This window comes from Pituophis catenifer, unplaced genomic scaffold (genome assembly GCF_029215685.1).
Source record: "Pituophis catenifer annectens isolate HBS135680 unplaced genomic scaffold, rPitCat1.0.hap2 SCAF_1, whole genome shotgun sequence".
NCBI classification, from domain to species: Eukaryota; Metazoa; Chordata; class Lepidosauria; order Squamata; family Colubridae; genus Pituophis; species Pituophis catenifer.
Window position 1 is genome coordinate 91,297,546 of NW_027256881.1, and position 22,291 is coordinate 91,319,836.

A 22,291-nucleotide genomic window follows, 5' to 3' on the forward strand; every position below is an offset into this window, starting at 1 on the left:
ACTGCAAATAGCAATCCCGTGACATCACATCTGATGACCATGCAGGATTCACCTAACGACTGCAACTGGAACTTCAGAATTGCTGTCAAAAGTCAGCAGTCATGTGACATTGTGTTTTACAACCATGTCATTTTACAATCCCATTTATCATCATTTTCCCAATGAGTACCTGTTCAATATTTTCATTCATATAACAGTTCCTTAATCCATGAAATAACAATGAATGTCTTTATGGTTTGGTTGGAGCTTGCATATAATTGCAATTCAATCTTAAAAAATCATGCTCATGTTACTGGGCCAGCAAACTTTCTATGAGTGGTTCATAGATGCATAGATGTGCACTTTCCAATGTATACTTTATTATAGGAATTTATTAGAAAGATACAATTTTGATTTTATTTTAACATACTAGAAATGCTTCTAAAGCATAAAACGGAGAAATCAAAGAGAGGAATATTCATTTTTGTATCAGAAGTACTAGCACAATTATCTAATTAGAGGAAGCAGAAAGAACAACCTAAAGCCAGTACAAAATCAAAATCATCTTCCATCACTGGAGGAAAGAGAGAAAATTCACACACAAAGAAGCTATCAAAAATTTTCAAAACAGTATCGTCCAGATTTTAACCTCCTTTATTGAAGTGCTGACTAATATCACACAAATTTCTGTGTGATATGATTGAAAGATGATGCTGTTGATGAAAATATCTTAATTAATCTCATATAATGCTTTCTAAATAGAGCACTTAAAGCAGCTAAATTATATAAAATAAATGGCAAGAAGGAAGGGATAGCTCATGGGCAATTTGCCTCAATTCTACCAGTTTTCAATATCCTTAACTAATATGTATAGAAATTTCATAAAAGTTAAAAAAAAAAAAAGAATTCATGCTATCTTTTCAGATCAGCTACAAGGGTCAGGAATTAGGAATTCGTGCAGCTTTTGTATTGTCCAATGGATGAGAAAGTCACAGAGCCTTCTTTGTGCTCCATATTATGCAACATCTTAATAAAACTCCAGGAAGCAAACTCAACTATATAAGCTGAAAATCATTCACAGTTGAGAAACTGTGATGATTTGAAGGAATAAGAAATGATGTTCAATTTGTTTTGAACGTGACATCCTTACAGGGAGTCCTTAATTTACAACCACAGAATTTCCATTGCTAAGCAAGACAGTTATTAGATGAGTCGTCACACCCAATTTTATGACTTTTGCCATAGTTAGTTAGCAAATCATTGCAATTGTTAAGTGATGGTCATGACGCAAATCTAGCTTCCCGCATTTGACTTTGCTTGTCGGAAGCAGACTGGGAAAGTTGCAAATGGAGATCATATGAGTCCAGGATGCTGCAGCCCTTCTAAATACATGCCAGTTGCCAGAATTTTTATCATGTCACGTAGATATGCTGGGACAGTTGTAGTTGTGTGGGGATATTCCAACTATCAGAGTTTCTTTCCAAAGCTTGTTACTTTTAACACTTTGAAATTAAGATGCTAAAGTTAAGACTTAAGTTTAATATGCTGTTCTTGTTTTTACTAGATGATTTGTTTGCTTTTTTTATATTATGCACCGTTCCCTTTACTGTTATTTTACTGTTACGTAATATTTTACAATTAAACATACTTTTTTGTTCTCTAATTAAAATAATCACACCTTTTAATAAAACATTGTACATCTCTGCAATTACAGTACCTTCAAATCACTTCCAGGCAAGGTACCAATTCCATCCTTCCAGTCCATTACACTAAATACATCAAAATCTTGCCCATTTCCACTACAAGCTGGTTCATTCATGGTGGATTCCCTGTAAAATAAACCAGGAAGGTTATATCTCTAATTCAATTTCATATTTTTTTATCTAAAAACTGCATTATCAGATTTTTTTTTTAAATCATCTGTTCGATATTATTTAATAACAAGTTTTACATGATTCCAAAATTCACAAAACCCCTTTAGAAGCCAGGAAAATGTCACAGTTTGAAACTTCTCAGTTGACTAGGATTCTTCACCATCTTGGATACTAATCCAATTGAGTGCCTGGGAAAAGTCTGTATTCACAGAGACTGTCAAAACATAATGCAAAGAAGATAGAACATGCATACTTACTCAGAAGTAAGCCCCACTGAGTTTAATGGAAATTATCCAAAAGTTAAATTTACCTATCACTGCTAGAATAAAGACCTTAACATTATAATAATAATAATAACCTTTATTGTCACTGCACAACATATGTACAATGAGATTGGTGGGGCTCCCTCAGTGCACCCCCCCCCAACACAATACAACTCACAGTGGAAACAGAAAATCCCTAACCCAATAAATCATATCCATGTGTATATTTTCAAGATATAAAAAACTACCTTGATCATTACGCAAAATGATTCAATATAACAATTAAAATTAATTTTCAACTTTACTGATATAAAAACTGCTAATTTATCAAGGAATCTGATTTTTTTTTAAAGCCAGAAACCAAGTACTATGAATAGCAATAGCATTTAGACTTATATATCACTTTACAGTGCTTTACAGCCCACTCTGAGCAGTTTCCAGAGTCAGTATATAGCCCCCAACAATCTAAGCCCTCATTTTACCGACCTCGGAAGGATGGAAGGCTGAGTCAACCTTCAGCCAGTCAAGATCGAACTCCTGGAAGTCAACAGTGAATTAGCCTGCAATACTCCATTCTAACCACTGTACCACCACGGCTCATTATAAGAAACAACTTAATAAAACACATAAAGAATTGTAAACAGCCTAGTGGACCAAGCTATTGTTATTATTTTTTAATTATAATTTTATTAAACATTTCAATTAAAAAGAAAAAATGCAAACTAAGAAAAAGAATAAAAAGAAAAAAATAGAAAGTGCCAAAAATTAAGAAATATACAGAATAGAAAAGAAAGAAAAAGAAAAGAAATTCTCCCTTTATCACAAATATAAACATTTTAGTAACTTATCACTTTATCTTAAAGTAAAACAGGAGATCTCTTCTTACTATATTTCATCCCTTATCTGTAAAGAAATCCTTAAAACCTGGTTGTTCAGTCCTGATGAGCCAAAGTCCATTAACAGTTACCAGAGATAACGTATCTATTTCAAGCTTGATCAAATATCTGCTTTATATTCCTTTGTTTTACTTTTTTACAATTTTGATCTTTAATGTCTTCGAAGTTGACTTATTTTTATTTTTTCTATATGCTTTCTCACAAAACTCTTCAAAACTATAACTAGTCTCTATTGGAAATCCAATTTTGGAAAGTTATCTAGATCACTCTTTAGGTTTGTTATTAATTTTTAATTTTTAAGATATCACCTGGTTTGTATATCCACTGCAGAATCTTTTCTATATCATAGTTATAACCTGTCATTTACTTTCAAATCAGTTTCAGTCTTGTCCAGTAAAACTTTTTCTTTCATAACTTTTTTTAAAACACTGTTTGTTTGCAATGGCAAATACTCTTGAAATTAACTTCTGGGTCCATTATTTCCAATATCTCACAATAAATCCAATGTTGAAGTATTTTGCTCCATTCTGTTTTAGTAAACCAAATTTAAATATTCTCGTCCTTTATTGTAATCTTTACTTATCTTTAGTTCCCCTGCGTGCATCTAACTTTGAAAGTTCCATCTTTTTTTTAAAGAATTCAAAACAATAGCTTTTTCCCCATGAGAAGCATTCATATAATTAATTCCAAAGTTTTATTTCAAATCCATGTCAACTTAGTCCATTTGTAATTTTTCAAAATTGATCGCTCTTTTGCAGTTTATTCCAAAAAAGAGAGAATTTTTTTAAAATCCTTAAACTTATATTTAAAGTTTCTTTCTCTAAGAATTAAAGGAAACTCATTCAAGGCTATAACTCTTCTCATTTCAAAGGTTCCTAAAATCTGAAAAGCAGTTAACAATTTCATAAAGTTATTAGAATAGGAAGTACGAAAATCCTAGGTCCATAAAGGCACAGGCCTTGGTTTGGATCAAGATAACCTTCTGTTATCTCTCAGAGGTATAAACCTTCTGAAGATCACTTTTATGCAATCCCAAGTCATCTCCCCGACTGTAAAACTATTCTGAAGAGCTGGTTCACTCACCAGCTCTTCATTTTGCCATAGTCATTGGCTCCGTTCTCTCTTCGTTTTGCTGTTTCTTCCCCCGAAGTCCTGAACCTACCTAATATTATTTGGGGATATTTTTTAAACGATAAAAACATTTACCCTGGCATTTGATGCCTTCTAATAACACTGCTACAATAATAACTTTATATACTTTATAAAGTATAAATTTTTAAATGGTTTTATGAGTTTTATTGCAAACACAGTATTTTAATGCACAGAAAGCTGGCAGATGCTTGGCATGAGAAGTGCTATAAAAATATTTAAAAGAATTTTTTTTAAAAAACATCATCAATCCTAGCCAATATTCTTAATTCCAAAATCTCCATTTTAACTTTTGCCTCGTAAGTAGAGGATACTAATTATGCAACTGCTTAATTTATAATTTCAGATGCTGTAAGAACAAGAGACATAAATATAGATTTAATCTATTTTATTTTTATTTCAGTCAGATCCAAAAGATATAGATTTAGATATAGATAATGAACTGAGATACAATAATCCTTCCTTGTAAGAAAGATTTCACCAAGAATTTAACAGGACATATCCTTTAGCTATGAACCCATCATTATAATGAATTCATTGGTTTCAACAAGTACAAAAATATAGGTTTTTTAAAATCTAGGACACAGTTTCAAAATTGAAGGTATTTATGATAATTACATAAACCAAATTAAATGTTTATTGATGTTTACAATCCAAATCATAGTCAAATATTTATTCTGTTGTATGATCACAAAAGCAATGATCTTGAGAACTTCAGCGTGCCATGATTTCGAACATTTAAAATTAAAACTAACTAAATTATAGAACTTGTCATAATTAATTATATGATTGACCAGATTTACCTCCATGAAGCAATTTGCCAAAAAAAATTAAATAAATAAAAGGAGCTATCACCCTTCAAAACAATATCAACTGGCTCTTACAGTAGGGAAACTAACGACACTTGCAGGAAAATAAACCTTAACATATAGAGAAAAAAAAGCTGCATCAGATCAAAATACTGTCAGTCCAAGATTCTGTTTTCAAAGTGTTTTTTATCTCACATACAGGTGCATGTATAACACTAGTTTTAGACTAACAACCCAAAAGAAACTGACTAAGAGTATTCCACATAAAATTAACATCTGTAATATTAAGAGATTATTACATTTTTATCCCATCCATCTACAATCTCTCTCTTTCTCTCTCTCTCTCTCTCTCACACACACACACAGAAACTTATCTAATATAGTATTCCTCCCTCCTATTTTCCCTCTAATTAAAAACATATATACATTAAAATATTGTTCCAAAAAGATATCAATAATTCACAAGAACAAATCATGTAAGTTAATGACCTCTCACATTTCTTTCATTACCAACAGACAAAATATGACATCCAGCCAAACTATTAACACACAAAAGCTCACTCTCTCAATCACTTTTCTGTGATTGGTGTTTTAGGTCTGTATCATAATGGCTAATACAGTGCATAGAAACAGTTTGACCTAATAGTCTGGATCAATATCATAAGTGGATGTGAATAAGAATTAGTTCCTGCCTTGAAAATCTGTGGTACCCTAATTCCCTTCTATGTTCTCAAATTTTGGGCCCAGGCTTTAAGATGAGGAACTCACTCTGTATAATTACAGGTATAAACAGCAGAAGGTGAATCCATATATACAGTATGTGCATCCAACCCAATTGTGTTCTAACAAATGCCTACTGTAAAATATTTATTTTTAAAAAAATTCATTCTTCAATTTAGTATCATTTCTGTATATACTATATATAATAGCAATAAAGTATCAATAGCACTTAGACTTATATACTGCCCCTTAGTGCTTTACAGCACTCTTGGGGCAGTTTATAATGTTGGCATATTGCCCCCAACAATCTGGGTTCTCATTTTAGTGACCTTGGAAAGATGGAAGGCCGAGTCAACTTTCAGCCCCATCAGGTTCAAACTTCAGGTTGTGGGCAGTCAGGCTACAATACTACATTCTAACTACTACACCATCAGGGCTCATAATAACTTCCTGCAACACTTAAAGTCCAGTAGTTCAAAATCAACAATTCTTAAAAGCTATGCAAGTTGTTTTCATTGTGAATGAGATAATAGTGTCACTGTTCCTAGCCATCACAGATGCTCTCTATCACCTACATCCCCCCCACTGCTTTTTAAAGGTACACAGACATACCTAAAATCAAATGTGCTTAAATACAATAATCAAAAACATGTACCATATTTATGTCCCGACAGTACCTTTTGATGCTCTTCAAAATTTCAATATAAAGTAATAAGTACCAAGGGAAGTAGGTCATGGGACATACTGCTGTCCATGGGACATAATGGTGCCCCCAATGAACCATATGGCCTACCTAAACTATCCATGTTGGTTCCATTTTGATTTTAAATTGTACTTTCGTTTTATTCTTACATTGTGGTGTGGGAGTCATCTGAATTTTGTGACGCGCTAAATAGTTGCCAAGCTTCATTCCAAAACATATGGATAAAACATTGAGTAAATGAAAGAAATATCTGTAAGGGACACATATTCTAAAATATTACAAACTACAGAAATGTTAAAGATAATAAATTACATAATTTGGCTGCTGTCGTATGCTCAGATGAGTAAATACAGATACAGTAAATAATATGTATCCCACAAATATAAAATAATGAAATAGATTTGTCAACCAAAGCATTTGCTCTTTAAAGATCATGCACCAAATTGGCATTTCTTGCTAAGTTATATAGTTGCATTAATTATGGATGCAAATGATTACAGTAAACAAGTTACTTGTGTCCTGAACAGGTGAGCTAAGCATGATTGCAAATGCAGAATTCTGGTGCCATTTGTTTAGAAGTATCCAGAGAACAAAGAGAAATTCCGTATCAATTAACAATGAAGTGGGAATTCTGGGACTCATAGCCCAATGCGTTTTCCCCAATGGGTAAGGTTGTTTTAATATGCCAACTTCAAAAACTCAGTATGAAAAGAATGAGATTCCCAAGTGAGATACGGCAATATAGTGTTATTACCAAGGAATAGGGTTCCAATGACTGAAAAGCCATCCTCATTAGCCAAGATCTCATCAATTTCAGCCAGTGCTATTATGTCTTAGAGTTTAAATACTTAAACATAATGTTTAAATACTTAAACATTAAATATTTAAGCTTAAAGAAAAAGACCATCTGAAACAAAACCTCAGTGGTGTGAATCAGATCAACTATGGCACACTGGACTAGCCATATCTTCAAGATCAAGGCAGAAAAGTGGAGAGACAGTGCCAGCCTTATGTATGAAAGCAAATCTCGCTTACTAGATAATATGTCTTTGATACGGTCAAGCATATTATTTAATACTTGCTATACAGAATAGGTGAAGAATTTTGTTAGCATCACCATCTAAAGGATTCCTTGGCTAAAACTGTATTTAATCTATTCCTTAACTGTCTTGAACAGGGCTGTCAAACTCAATTTCATTGAGGGCCACATTAGGGTTGTGTTTGACCTCAGGGGGCCAGGTGGGCATGGCCAGGGTGAGCGTGGCCAGCTCAATGTCACTCATGTCAGGGGGGGACTCTGGTGGCCTGGGCGGGGCTGGGGGAATCCACTGTCTCCAGCGGAGGAAGGCAAGACCAGGGAGAGCACCAAACCCTTGTCCTCCAGAGGAGCCTCCCTATCCCTCTCAGGCCATGCAGAGGACCCTGGATGGCGGCGCAGGCTGTTCAGAGCCCTAGGCAACAGTGGGCAAGCACCTAGCCTGGCCCTCAAGCTCCCAGAGCACTGGGACCCCTCGGTCCCGAGCTCCATTTTTGGCTGCGACGGCCTCCTGCAGCGATCTGCCAGCGAAAACAGAGCTTGGGAAGGTGGCGTGCGGTCCTCCTGAGCTCCATTTTTGCTGGCAGAGGCACTGCAGGCTGGTCCTTCAATGTTTCCAAGGTGGCCCTCCGGGCCAGATCTAAGCTCCAGCAGACCAGATCTGGGCCCTGGGCCTTGAGTTTGACACCCCTGGTCTTGAAGGTTCCCAGGACTGTCATAAAATAAAAGCAATGTAAGTAAACAATGTAAGTCAATAAAAATGTATTAATAAAAAAACACCCCTAAAATCAGTAAGCAGCTGAATTAAAGGGTCAAGCCAAAGTACATCCTCCATAGGGCCAATATAGTGTAGAATCTGGATCTGATCCAAGGCCATGAACTGATTGAGATGAAAGCCATTTGCTCACCACTATTTTATTTTGCCTAAAGATAAGATTGGAAGGTAAGTTTAAGAAGACAAGTAAAACAAGAGTGATAGTTATTCTTCAAAATATTTGAGAACCAGATGATGAAAGACATTACAGGTAGTCCTTGATTTACAACCATTTGTTTAGTGACTGTTCAAAATTACAACAGCACTGAAAACAGTGACTTAACACCAGTTTTCATACTTACGACCACTGCACCATCCCTGTGGTCACGTGATCAAAATTTGGATGCTTGGCAACAGACATTATTTATGATGGCTGCAGAATCCCAGGATCATGTGGTCACCATTTGTAACCTTTCCAACCGACTTCAGACAAGCAAAGTCAATGGGGGAAGCCAGATTCACTTAAGAACCACATGATTCACTTGTAGCAAAAAGGGTCATAAAATGGGGCACAACTCACTTAACAACCGTCTTGTTTAGCAGTGGAAATGTTGAGTTTCATTGTGGTTGTACATCGAGGACTATCTGTATAGGATTACATCAATAACCTGAATTAAGTCTAGAACTATGTTGGTTATCTGCCCTGTGTATAACAAAAATCACTCAAACATATTTGCGAAATGTTATTCACATAAGGGGATTCATAGCAATAGTTACACTTAGTCGCAACTTCACACTGTTTTCCAGTGCAATTCCACATACAAGTATGTATGTGTATGTACACATACAAAAAAATTGTGTTGCTGTGGCACAATTTTATCTCCAAGAAATGACTGGGCTTGAACTGAAAACAAAGATATAAAATTAACTAATTGCTCTAGCAACCTGTTCATCAAAAGAACCACTGAGTTAAAAACAACTTCCATACAAGTAAATTATGTGTTATCCAGTCAGTATTGACTGTTAGCAACCACCTAAATACAGGTAATCTTCAACTTATAACAGTTCATTTAGTGACCATTCGAAGTTTACAACCGCACTGAAAAAAGTAAGTTATGACCATTTTTCCACACTTATGACTGTCGCAATATCCCCATGGTCACCTGACCAAAATTCAGACACTTGACTACTGTGACTCATAGTTACAATGACTGCACTGTTCCGGGGTCATGTGATTGCCTTTCGCAACTTTCTGACAAGGTAAATCAATGGGGGAGCCAGATTCACTTAACAACGCTGATACTAACTTAACTACATTGACTCGCTTAATAACTATGGCAAGAAAGGTTGTAAAATAGGGCAATCCTCACTTCACTGTTTCACTTAGCAACAAAAATTTAGGGCTCCACTGTGGTTATAAATCAAGGGCTACCTGTACATAGATTTCCTCCATGACAATCCACTAACCCGATTCTTCAGATTTTCAAACTGTGTATCCATCACCATTGTAACCAAGTTCATTTATTTTACTGCTGATTGTCCTCTTCTCTTTCTTTCCAATTTTCCAAGCATTAGAGCCTTATTAGGTCTTAGATGTTAGCGTAATGTGTCTGAAGTAGAATAATTTGAGCCTGGTCATTTTTGCTTCAAGTGACAACTGGCACATGACAACTTCGTGACCTGTTCCACTATGGGAAGATACATATATTATAATATAATTGATTGTATAATTAAATATTTGGACAAAAATAATCTGGTTTTCTCATTGTTATAGAAATTCAGCAAAAAAAAACTGCAAGCAACAAGGCTGTAGAATCCCATTGTGTTTCTCAGGGCTAAAATGGTAATTTATAGGAGGAGCTAACTTTAATCCTCCATGGCCCAATTACCTTCTTTAGGCTTAATTGCAAATCCAACTGCCCACTTCATGGTCAAACTGGCCAGGCTCAAATCCAGTCTGTTACAGAGATATAGCTTTTCTGATTGTTCAGAAAAGTTTCCTGGCATAAAGAAAAGCTTGCCAGAAGGATGAAAGCTCAGAGCTGGACTCCCAATTACTAGTTTCCCTTGAATGATCTCAACTTTAGATGGATAAGAAAAATCTCATCTCTTTTATTTTTCCTTCCCTTACAGGCTGATTCAAAAGTCAGGTTTTTATACTGCCTGCTTAGTCCATAGGCAATTATAAAAAAAACCTCCCAGTATTGATTGTCTTGCAGATTTCTCGTAGAATTATTCCTTTCTTCTTAATTCAAGATAATCAGCAATAAATAAGAGTTTTAATTCAATCAACCTTTCAACCATAGGCCTTTGTCCTTCATTTTATCACTACAGGGGTAGAGAGGGGACCAAAATTATGGAATGAAATCAACGAAATTGATAAGGATAGATGTGAAAAAGAGACTGCCAAAGAACAGAACAGAAAACTAGATTTCAGGAATAAAGGGTGGACATTGCTAAGAAGAAGAAAGAAGTCCAAGCTAAGAAAGACAAAGAAATTTCAGAGTTATTGGAAGAGACAACATGCAGCATTACAATGGCATCTATAAAAACATCGAGGATGGAAATAGATGGGGGGGTGTCTTCCAAACTATCTCTGATCTCAGAAAGAATTCCAACTTCAAATTGTATGCTATAGGATAGGACAGATAGCAACTGATTCAAACAAGACAAAGCAAAAGTGTAACAAATATACTGACATTCTGTACAATAGAAATATCCACCTCCCAAATACTTTAGCAGATAATCCCTGCAGTATTTACAATAACCTCTAGTACTAGAAAATGAAGTTTGATCAGTTAAATAATTACTGTCATAAGACTACAGGAATTGACAGAGTAGAAATTTGTGGTAAGTCACAAAAGAAGAATCTGTAAAATTCTATTCAAATTATGGAAGCAAATCTGTAGAACAATATAACAGCTAAAATATCTGAAGACATCTGAAGGCACCAATATAAAAGATAGATTTAAAAGTGTGTGCAGACTGTCATACAATATTCCTTAGTGTCACATGTTAGTAAAATAATGCTCAGGATCATTCAATGCAGATTAAAGTCCTAAATGGGAAGGGAAGTGCCAGATGTTCAAGCTGGCTTTAGAAAAGGCAAGAAATAAAAGATATGATTGCTGATTCAGACTGGGATAACTCAGAATTCAATAAAAGAAAAAGAAAAAGAAAAAATAAGTCAATTATGTGCTTCACTGATTATAGAAAGGCCTTTGTGTCAACCATGTCAAGCTCTAGAATGTCTATAGATGTGTATGTGTGTATGGGAGTCCCAGAACATCTCATTATCATTGTGTAAAACCCTGCATGTAGGATAGGAAGCCTGACTCCAGATGGAAAATGGCAATACGGCCTGGCTCCAGATCAGAAAAGGAGTGAGACAAGGCTATGAGTTCTCCCCCTGTTTATTCAACCTGATGGAGGCTGGACTCAAAAAAGAAGAGCATGACTTAACATTAAACTGTATTATGCTCACAGCTGTAAAGGAACTGCCGGATCTAGTACTGAAAGTCAAGGAGCAAAGTGAAAACATGGGGCTAAAATCACATAGTAAAAAGATCAAACTAATAGAGAACAGGTATAAGCAGCCAGAACTGATGATGAAGTATAGATAGCTCCTGCTTTTTCAGGCTGACTGTCAACAATCAAAGACCCAGCAGTCAAGAAATAAGCCTCAGATGTTCAATGGCCTTGAAAAAGAGATACTATGATGATGTAGAAAGTAAACGCCATCGCTGGCTATTGGGGGCGAATCACTCGCCCCCACGGTGAGGGCTCGCAACTTGGGCATCCTCCTGGACGCACGGCTGTCTCTAGAAGACCATTTGACGGCCGTGGCCAGGGGGGCTTTTTATCAGGTTCGCCTGATACGCCAGTTGCGCCCCTTTCTAGATCGGGACTCTCTACGCACAGTCACTCAGGCACTAGTCACTTCCCGCCTGGACTACTGCAACGCTCTCTACATGGGGCTCCCCCTGGGGTGCACCCGGAGGCTCCAGCTGGTCCAGAACGCGGCCGCGCGGGGGATTATGGGGGCGACGAGGCGCTCCCATGTGACACCTCTCCTGCGCGAGCTGCACTGGCTCCCGGTGGTCTTCCGGGTGCGCTTCAAGGTGTTGGTGACCACCTTTAAAGCGCTCCATGGCTTAGGGCCGGGGTACTTACGAGACCGCCTACTGCCACCAATAGCCTCCCACCGGCCAGTACGCTCGCACAGAGTGGGCCTCCTCAGGGTGCCGTCCGCCAGACAATGTCGGCTGGCAACCCCCAGGGGGAGAGCCTTCTCTGTGACGGCGCCCACCCTCTGGAATAACCTTCCCCCAGAGTTACGTATAATAACAGACCTCCGGATTTTTCGTCGGGCCCTGAAAACTTATTTATTTCAACTAGCTGGGCTGGCTTGAGCTAAATTTTAAATTGATTTTAAATTGGGTTGTTTTAATTTACGGCCAGAATATCTAATTATTTTAATACTGTTTTTTAAATTTTGTATGCTTTGTTTTTACTTAGGCTGTGCACCGCCCTGAGTCCTATTTGGAGAAGGGCGGTATAGAAATTTAAACAAATAAATAAATAAATAAAGAAGATGATCATTCACAAAGGGCATATCTACCGTAGTATCTGGAAATTATTGCCATAACACGTGGTAATGTCTATTACCTTGATTGCTTGAAAAAAAGAAATAGAATAAGAGTTGGAAGGTACTTTGGAGGTCTTCTAGTCCAGCCCTTGCTTAGGCAGGAAACCCTACACCACTTCAGACAAATGATTATCCAATCTCTTCTTAAAAACTTCCAGTGTTGGAGTGCTCACAACTTCTGGAGGCAAGTTGTTCCACTGATTAATTGTTCTAACTGTCAGGAAATTTCTCCTTAGTTCTAAGTTGCTTCTCTCCTTGATTAGTTTCCACCCATTGCTTCTTGTCCTGCCTTCAGGTGCTTTGGAGAATAGCTTGACTCCCTCTTCTTTGTGGCAGCCCCTGAGATATTTGGAACATTGCTATCATGTCTCCCCTAGTTCTTCTTCTCATTAAACTAGACAAAGCCAGTTCCTGCAACCGTACTTGATCTTCAATCTTCAAACCGTTCAATCCTGATCTGTTCCTAATGGAATGAGGCAAAAAGCTCAAGTCCATAACAATCTGAAGAGAGAAGGAAACAACTTTCACAGCATTGCAGGAGATTGGGGATTGCAGAAATAAAGCACAGAGATTTTGTTACTATTGGCAATATAATAAAGTACTTTTAACCATGCTTTGGAGTTACTTTTTTGATGTGATATATTATACACAGTGGAGCTGACCTAGGTCTATACCTATAAAGATTAGAACTGTGCAGGCAGAGGTTTTGCGTGGGACACTCTATGAAAGTTGGACTTTGAAGAAACAGTATTGATGTTTTGGAACTGCGGTGAAGTCAACAAAACAAACAGATGAATCATTAAACAAATCAACCCAGGGTTCTGACTTGAGGCACAAATGAACAGGCTCAAATTATCATATTTGGACACATTAGGCAGAGACCTAATTTTCTTGTCTCTCTCTAAATCTGGGAAAGGCAGAATGAACATGAACAAGAGGGCAAGCAAGAGAACTCAATTACAGCAGCAATGTGTACGCTGTTGGAAGGTTAGAAAGACCAGATTGGGAACAATCATCCTGGAGAAAAGGGATCTACCAGTACATCGTCGCAGAAGTTGATGGCGCATAGTCATAATTAGTTTCATTATTTTTGGCAATCTATTTTAGGAAAGCGCTTACAACTATTTGTTTAGCAATAAGATGAATGTCATTCAGTGGTACATGTAATCCTCGACTTACGACCACAACTGAGCCCAAAATTTCTGTTGTTAATTGAGACATTTGTTAAGCGAGTTTTGACTCATTTTATGACCTTTCCTGCCACAGTTGTTAAGTGAATAATTGCAGTTGATCAGTTAATAACTCGGTGGTTAAGTGAATCGGGCTTCCCCATTGACTTTGCTTGTCAGAAGATCGCAAAAGGAGATCACGTGACTCCAGGATACAGCAACGGTTCCAAGTATGAACCAGTTGCCAAGCATCTGAATTTTAATCACATGATCATGGGGATGCTACAAAGGTTGTAACTGTGAGAAATGGTCATAAGTCACTTGTTTCAGCGCCATTGTAACTTTGAACGGTGATTAAATGAATTGTTGTAACTGGAGGACTACCTGTATTTATTTTCAAAGCAGTCTGCACAGAATCACACTGTACACATAATCCAAAACTTTTGGTCCTAGATAGTCAAATGAGAAGCTATCACTCACAGATATAACTCTTTCACCTGAAAGCATGTCAACAGTGCAAGCTGCCCCATTTTAGTCTGGAATGCTTCCAGCCCTCAGAGTCTTCAGTATATTTGGCTTCAGTATAAATGCCATTAATTTTCTTTTTACTGTATCCTGCATGCCTAAGGCTTGTGTTAGGTAATCAAGGAACTCCTCTGAGTTGTAGACAAGAGTATTGGCTAATCTCTTCTCTTTCCTTTGTTTATATATATTGTTAAGATAAAGGGGGGGGGGGAGATGAATAGATTTGCTTATAGCATACTATGGATAACTAACAATAATCAAATCAGAAATTAACTACGGATTCATAAAAACATTTTCATAGCACTTATACTGTAGCAGAAATATATTTGATTCTGAAGTTGAATGAAGGTCTCCGCTGCAATAACAATTTCAGTTCAGCAAGCCAGCTAATACACAATCCAATTCATCCTAGTGCAAAAATACAGTTAACTAGATAGTCCCTCAAGCTATGGACAAGAGTTTAGGACAGTATGTAACAGCAATCACAAGACTAAAAATTCACATTTGGAAAAAGAAAAAACAAAAGATCCTCAATGAACATTCAAGGACCCAGATTGTTAGGAGGCAATATGCTATTTAGTATACTGTCTTTGGTGTAAGCCGCCCAGAGTCCTCAGAGGGTGGGCGGCATAGAAATATGACTAATAAAATAAATAACATTTTTTTTCATAGATCATATATTATGCTATGGAATCACACTGTTATGTATAGAATCCTTCAGTTAGTTATCCCATTCTGCTACATTGGTCTGGTGTTCAGCATAAATCTTATAAATTCATTCTAAAGACAGTTTATTTGGAAATAAATTGATAAAATAATTCTAGCATTAGTTATTTTGTTCTTAAGCATCTAATTTACCGAATTACTAAGGCACTTACAGATTTGTTCTACAGCCAATTAGCTTGTTCCTCAAGTTTTAAATGAGATAGTATTGCTTAACCTTTCAACATTAATCAATACATATGTTTTGCAATAGCACTATTCAGACTATTCTGAGAAGGTAAAATAAGCAATGTGTAGAAAGAAATACATTCTTATTATCAACCAGAAAACTGTTTTTGTCAACATGCATCAGGAGAAGTCTGTTCATTTCAACTCAAGAACAGCTCAAGGCCAAGCTCTTAAATAAAACATATTAAACACTATCTTGTATTCAAGTAATCTCGTTTCCAAAACTGATCGCAACTTAATATACTGTTGAAATGTACTGTTTGAATCAGAGTGATTCAATGAAACAAATTTTAAAATAACAACTATGCCATGAAACTTCCTAATACATACATCGGACTATGTGAAAAAGCTATCCTAATGTAATTTATTTAATTGATTTAGTAATGAGCTAAATGGAGAGTAAATTAAGTCATACTACTTGTCAGGGACTAGCAATATTCCCAGCACTGTCAAGAGTTACAATGAGCTAAAATGCATCTCATGGAAATAAGAGGAAGGAAATCTCCCTATATTGTATCATCCTCATGAGAATATACCATCCTTACAATTGAAAGGCTATCTCTCCCAATTAAGAATGAATAGGTGAAAAATGAGATTACTAACTCTGGATCATTAGCTGCTTATAGCATTGTTTGGCTTAGAGTAGCATATAAATTTAAATAAATAAATGCATCTGGAGAAATTTGTTAAAAAAGGCCTTCTAATAACCAAATTTGAAATGTTTCAAACATTTTATATTAATTTATTAGATTATTTAAGACTTGCCCTTTTTCACCAAAAAGCTCCCAAGACAATATTCAGTTTAAAGGTGTTTAAAATATCCTCCCAAAAAACAACAGCAAAAAAAATAATCATTATCAAAGAGTAGAACTAATCATATCTGAAATCACTGAATCACTGAAAAGAGGAAATCCTTAAGCATACACACAAAACCAAACAAAAATGAGGCAATCTGTACTCTTTACAGACATAACTCCACAAACTAATTGTAGCCATTGAAAAGGCCTTCTTTTATGTCCCCACTAACTAGATTTCTGCACAGTGAAATATACAATAGAATGTGAAGCAAAATTTAAACTAGTTATGTTCATATAATTGGTTGCAATAGGAATTATATATTGATAGTAACTGCACTTTATGTAACTCATCAACTGCAGCCTCACAAAAGATTACAGTATTGTGCCATGGACCCCTATATTGCTAAAATCAACCCTTGTCAGCCTTAATTTTCTTCTTCAACTTCTGCACCAACCATGGCATTGGTAGACACAACAATAATTCCTTCCTTCCCAAAGCATGAACTACGTAGAACCCTTCCAACTAAAGCAAAATGTTCCTTCAATCTCTTTTTGGTCTATCAATGGAAATAATAGTCTCACCTGAACTCATCTTCAATAGTCCATTTAGCATTTTCAAGATTTCAGTGGTCAATAGAGCATTGGTTGAAAGAAGACTAGACCTAGGCATAATCAGCTATAGTGACATGAACCAAGTGACCTCCTAAATCAGCTTTAAAAAGATGCTAAAAGCATAAAGGCCAGAATCCCATAATGGCCAAGGGGCAAGCAGCAAGTCTGTAGTGCCATCTCCTGGGAATATTCATTCAGTGGCCCCATTTTCCACTATCCCATCAGATTTTTCACATGTACAATTACTGGAAATGCCCAAATAGAATGAAACAAACTCTGTTTAGTAAAATGAACAACTGGAAGGATGGTAAATAATATTACAGGAAGAACAGAGACTAAATGTTTTTTATGATTCTGGCATTTTACAACAATCTCACAAAATTTCTTCATTTCAACACCATCTAAACAGCTAGCTTTAATCAACCAGTTGAGTAAAGTCAGTATCCTCAGTATAAACAGGCTTTATATTATGTCAAAGATAGCTGGAATGGTGCTTGAAGGTACTAAGTTACTAGGGAAATGGCCTGAGAACAGCTTCTTCGCATTATATCCATAGAATAGGCCTTTTAAAGAGTTACAATCCACACGATTAGATTTGTCACAAATATTCCATCAATTTTTTAATTTTCTACCTTACAGAATTTCATTGCCTAAGCTTTTTGCCAAACCAGCTTTTAGTTTCAGCATTTCTACCAATGCACTTTCAAACTATACAGAAGACATAACTTTTACCTTACTTCCAACTTTTATAAGGAAATCTAAGTTTCAATTGATAAATAACTTTGTGCATTTGCAATGAGCATCTCATAATTTTGCCTAAATTTATATTAATGAACAAAACAAAACTGTTTTAGGGGTGTCTTCTATCACTGTTAGCATTAGAAACAAGGATGAAATTGACCAGTACTAACAAGGAACCTAAATAGAAAATAGAAGCTCGTAGCTACAATTGTATCTAACTGCAAGATAAATTTACCTGTTAAGCCTTTAGCAGTTGCAAGTTCTTAAATAGCAATCACTCTTCCTTACTTTTAATACTTGAAATACAAAACAGAAACTGTGGAAACAAGAGAAGATAAAGACATGCTTTTCAAACTGTTTGCCTAGTTCTCTGCCGGTTCATACCCAGCAAAAAACAGTCTGTAAAAACTTGAGGATTAAATTTGAACTTTGCTCCCCAAGGTGAATGCCTACGTCTGACCAGTAGGGGTCCCTCCTTGGCCAGTTTTGAACTACATTTTTGCTGCACTTGAAACTTTCCTGAAGAAATATTGCGATCAGCCCGTCAGATCCTCCCCCCCACCCCGACTTTTTCTAAAATGAAGAGCGGCGGGGGGAGGGGGAAAGTCGAAAAAGTGTCGTCTTTTGCCTGCATCTTCCCCAAGTGTCTTCCTCCACCCCCACCACACCCGCGCAAGCCTACCTTCAGGCTGCAGCGGGATCTGTTTTCCTTCCCTCCCTCTCCTTAGAAATGAAAAGTAGCTCGGATCAGCTCGCCCTGGGACGCCCGAAATAACTTTTTACGATCGGCCTCCTTCCCATCTTCAGGGAAATGCCCGAAAGGGAGGCTCGATTGTTGCACGGCGGGCGAAAAGTGGGGGGGAGAACAAGGTGTACGCGGGGCAGGAGTGAGAGGAGAGAAACCGGGCGCTGGACTGAGGAAGTTGCATAATGAAAGGCTCTTGTTTGTTAATCGAGTCCCGTTTTTCTTACGGCGGCTGCGACGGAAACCGGGAAGGGGAGGCTGCCGAGAGCAAGCTCAAGAAGCCTTTTGTCCCCTCCTCATTTTAGAAACACCCTTCCACGTTCCCCACATCCTGGGGAGTGGGGGGGGAGACCCAGGTCCCTCTTCGACTCCAAGGAGAAAAAAGGGGGTCAAGGCTTTTTTCTCTTCCCCCCCCCCCCCTTCACTTGATACAGGCTTCTCCTGGGCGGACTCCAAATTCCCCCTCCGGGAGAGAGGAGACGGCTCGCACTCCCCGGTCTCCTTAGCCCGGCCTCAAACCTGAGGCCGGGAAAAGAGGGCGGACAGAGGGGTCTTCCCTCTGGGGACCGCTGACTCCTTTCAAACTTTTCCCGTCACCCTCCTCCCTCCTCTTGCCATATAAGCGACTAGGAAGAAAACAGAAGGGGCCGCAGGAGCGCCCACGCATAAAGACGCACGCATTTCTGTTATTTTCTCTATCCTTGCGCGCCCCACATCGGGCCCGGGTTCTCTCAAACCCTCGCAGTGAGCTTCAGAAGGAAAGCCAGCCACCCACCCACTCACCCCCGCAACGAGCGGCGAACAAGTGTGCAACGCGAGTCTCCAGCTCCCGTTTCATTCATAGGCTTCCCAGGAAGCGCAGACGCTTTTAAAGGCGAGGCGGGCAAGCAAAGTTGGAGAGCGCGAGGGGCACCCAGGTGCGAGTGGCAAAGCGGAATTCACACGAGGCATCTTCTCACTGCCTCGAAAATTACGCAGCGATCCGCCGTATCTTTCACCGGCCGGGTTTGTGTGTGTGTGTTTGCTGACAACCTTCGAATTGCACTCTTCTCCCTCGGGAAGAGCCCCGCTTCCCACCCCACACACACATATACACATGTTTACACTTAGCGAAAGACATGCACAGGAATCAAGAGGCTTTCTCTCCCTCTCTCCCCCCCCCACACACACACACACGCCCGCTCCGCGCGCGCGCCCCCGCGCGCGCCTCCCTCTCACTACAAACTGCTAGGCGCGTCTCTCTCTCTCTCTCTCTGCGCGTGTGGTGTGTGCGTGCGTGTGCAAAGTTTGCCCAAAATGGCGGAATTGGGGAGCTCGGTATTATATTTCTATAGCCCGAGACACGCGCACACGGGTGCACCGCCACGCGCGCACTCCCAACGCCACAAAGTCCATAAGCTGCACAAGGGAGACAAGGAAGCGAAATTACCCCCTAATTCGCGGACAAATCCTCCCTTCCGAAGCTGGCGGCGGCGGCGGCGGCTGCTACGCGCTGATCGGAACAGGCCTTTTTTTTTTTCTCCTCCCTCCCTCCCCCTTCCCTCCCTTCTGCAAAAGGAGACACAACACATGCTACACATTCAACCGGTATATCCCACGGGCAAGCCGAACCTGGGTGCTTCCTTCCCAAGCCATTATCCTCTCTCTCTCTCTCTCCCGAGGGATCCCCTGAAACAAAACAGAGTGAGCGCTGGGATGCAGGATCCCCGTCCGTCCCCTCTCGCCCGACACCCCAAATCTTTGTGGCGGCACCCCCTTTTTTTTCCCTCCCCCCCCCTCACCGGCATTCCTGGGGAAGTGTCAAGAATTCCCTGGCAGCGGCTCACCAGCGGTAGGGCAGGACGCCGCAAATCGCTCACCCACCCCTACAACCCTCCCACATCAATATGTGGGCGACTGTGGATTGCCCGATTCCTTATTTCCCGGCCACTTCTGCCCCCTTCCGCTCCCGATGCCCGTCAAGAATTCGGGCGGGGGAAAAAGCAGAGCCCGGGCGGGGAAGGAGGAGGGGGGGGGCGCAGAAGGCGAAGGCACCCTCTTCCTTCGCTCGCTCTTTTGTTCCTCTTTCACTCTCACGCACTTAGGATTTTAGGAAAGATCCCCCCCCCTTCCCCGCGACCCACCCACCCACTCCTCGGCCACTTCAGAGTCATCTGGCCACTTTCCCCAGATTACTTCCATTTCCTTCGCTTGGTGTGTGGAAGGGAGGGGAGCCTTCCCTCCCAATTCCTTAAATAAGAATAAGAATTAAAAAAAAAAAAAACCAACCCGCCCGCCCCCCTTTTGCCCGTTTCATGAGGGAGGTAGAGGAGGTGCGCTTGCCTTCCTTTATCTCCTTCTCCCTCTCTCTCTCAACTTTCATCCCCAGCGAAGGAACGGAAGCAATTTTTTAAAGCCATCCTAAGCATTGTGCAATTGCAGTTAATGGGTTAGCAATCGGATCCGAAGCAGCCGCTTCCTTACCCCCCCAAATCCTCTCTCTCTCTCTTTATTTTTTTTCTCCGTCTCTCGAGTAGTCCTGACAAATATGGTCCAGGGCTGCGGGCGCAAGTGAGCATGCGCCCGTAGAGTCAGGGCTGGGGAAAGGGGAAACTGCTGCTGCTGCCGCCGCCGCCGCCGCCGCTGTTGCTGCTGCTGCCGCCGCCGCCGGAGTGGCTTTTCTTCCCTTCGCTTTTATGTCTCAGACTCTGGGAAAGGCAGGCAGGCAGGCGGGCGATAGCCGTAATCTTGGGTGGTTTTTTTTTTTTTCTTCTTTTTTTCCCCTTCCCCCTCACCGCGTCGCCGCTCCGATCCGCCAAGATCACCATCTTCAAAGGTGCGTCGGGAGCAATAGCGATAGAATGGAAACCCGTGGAAGAGCAAACAAGAGGGGAAAACGTCGGAGGGGCAAGGCAGCCTTGAACTCCCTCTCCCGCAGTTTGGAGCGGTGGATTGCATTATTTATTTATTTATTTTGCTTGTATTGATTGGATACCTTCCACCCCCTCCCCTCCCCCCCAAAAAAGAGGAAGAAAAGCAAACAGTCCCATAAAGTTAGAAAGAAAAAAGCAAGAAAAACAAAAACCAGACAAATTAAAAAAAAATGGAGCACGTATTCCTGAACTACATAAAAAGTCCTAGCCATATTTAATTACACTCTTTATTTCTTTCTTAGATTTTCTTTTATCCTGTCTTTATTACTTTATAATTAACTCAAGGCCGCAAATGAACATAATAGTCCCTATTTTCCCCCAAACGGCAACTCAAACATGTATGAATGACATTGACTCTACAATCCATTGTGTACTTGGGTTCATGTCTTTCTTGGGCTGAAAAATAATTGTTTTATCTATGAATTCAGCATGGAGAATCCACTTTTTTTTTTGTTCAGATGTCAGTTTTCATGCAGTAAGATCTAAACATGTGAAAATGCTAAACCTTGTTTCAAAGGTTATATATGTAATAACTTCCTCCCAAAATGGAACTCTAATAATACACTACCAAGATGTTTAAAAGAAACATCAATTTCACTGCATCTTCAAAGAACACTTTTCATGTGTCTTTTCTACATAGGCAGTGCCCAATAAATTCAAAACACTATTTTTGTTAAGTAAGACACGTTCTAAGATCTTCTTCAATTCTTGCTATTAAAATTAACTGTTCTCATTGTCTAGAGTCTAGACAAAACAGAATCTTTAACTCTTTATTCCATTTTGCCATTAAACTTTTCATACGAAAATGATTGGATGCCAACAGAATTTTATAAAGAGTAATTTGTACGAAATGTTGTGCCATTGGATTTCATCATCAATTGAGGTAGATTAGATGTTTCTGAGGTTGAAAATGACATATCCAAACTGGGATAGCATTATCAGATAGTCCTCAACTTACCATCACAAAGGAGCCCAGAATTTATGTTGCTAAGTGAGAAATTTGTTAAG

At 39.0% G+C, this 22,291-nt stretch overlaps 1 protein-coding gene across 1 annotated transcript in view; it reads right to left on the reverse strand.

Moving 5' to 3' along the window:
* Positions 1 to 19,807, reverse strand: part of L3MBTL3 (L3MBTL histone methyl-lysine binding protein 3) — a 79,150-nt gene extending 59,343 nt beyond the window's left edge. Inside the window, exons 1-2 of the mRNA XM_070952654.1 lie at positions 19,801 to 19,807; positions 1,697 to 1,808 (exon numbers count right to left, since the gene is read on the reverse strand). Coding sequence (XP_070808755.1) covers positions 1,697 to 1,798 — 102 coding nt within the window. The 5' untranslated portion in view covers positions 1,799 to 1,808; positions 19,801 to 19,807. The remainder of the gene's footprint in view (positions 1 to 1,696; positions 1,809 to 19,800) is intronic.
* Positions 19,808 to 22,291: the final 2,484 nt, after the last annotated feature.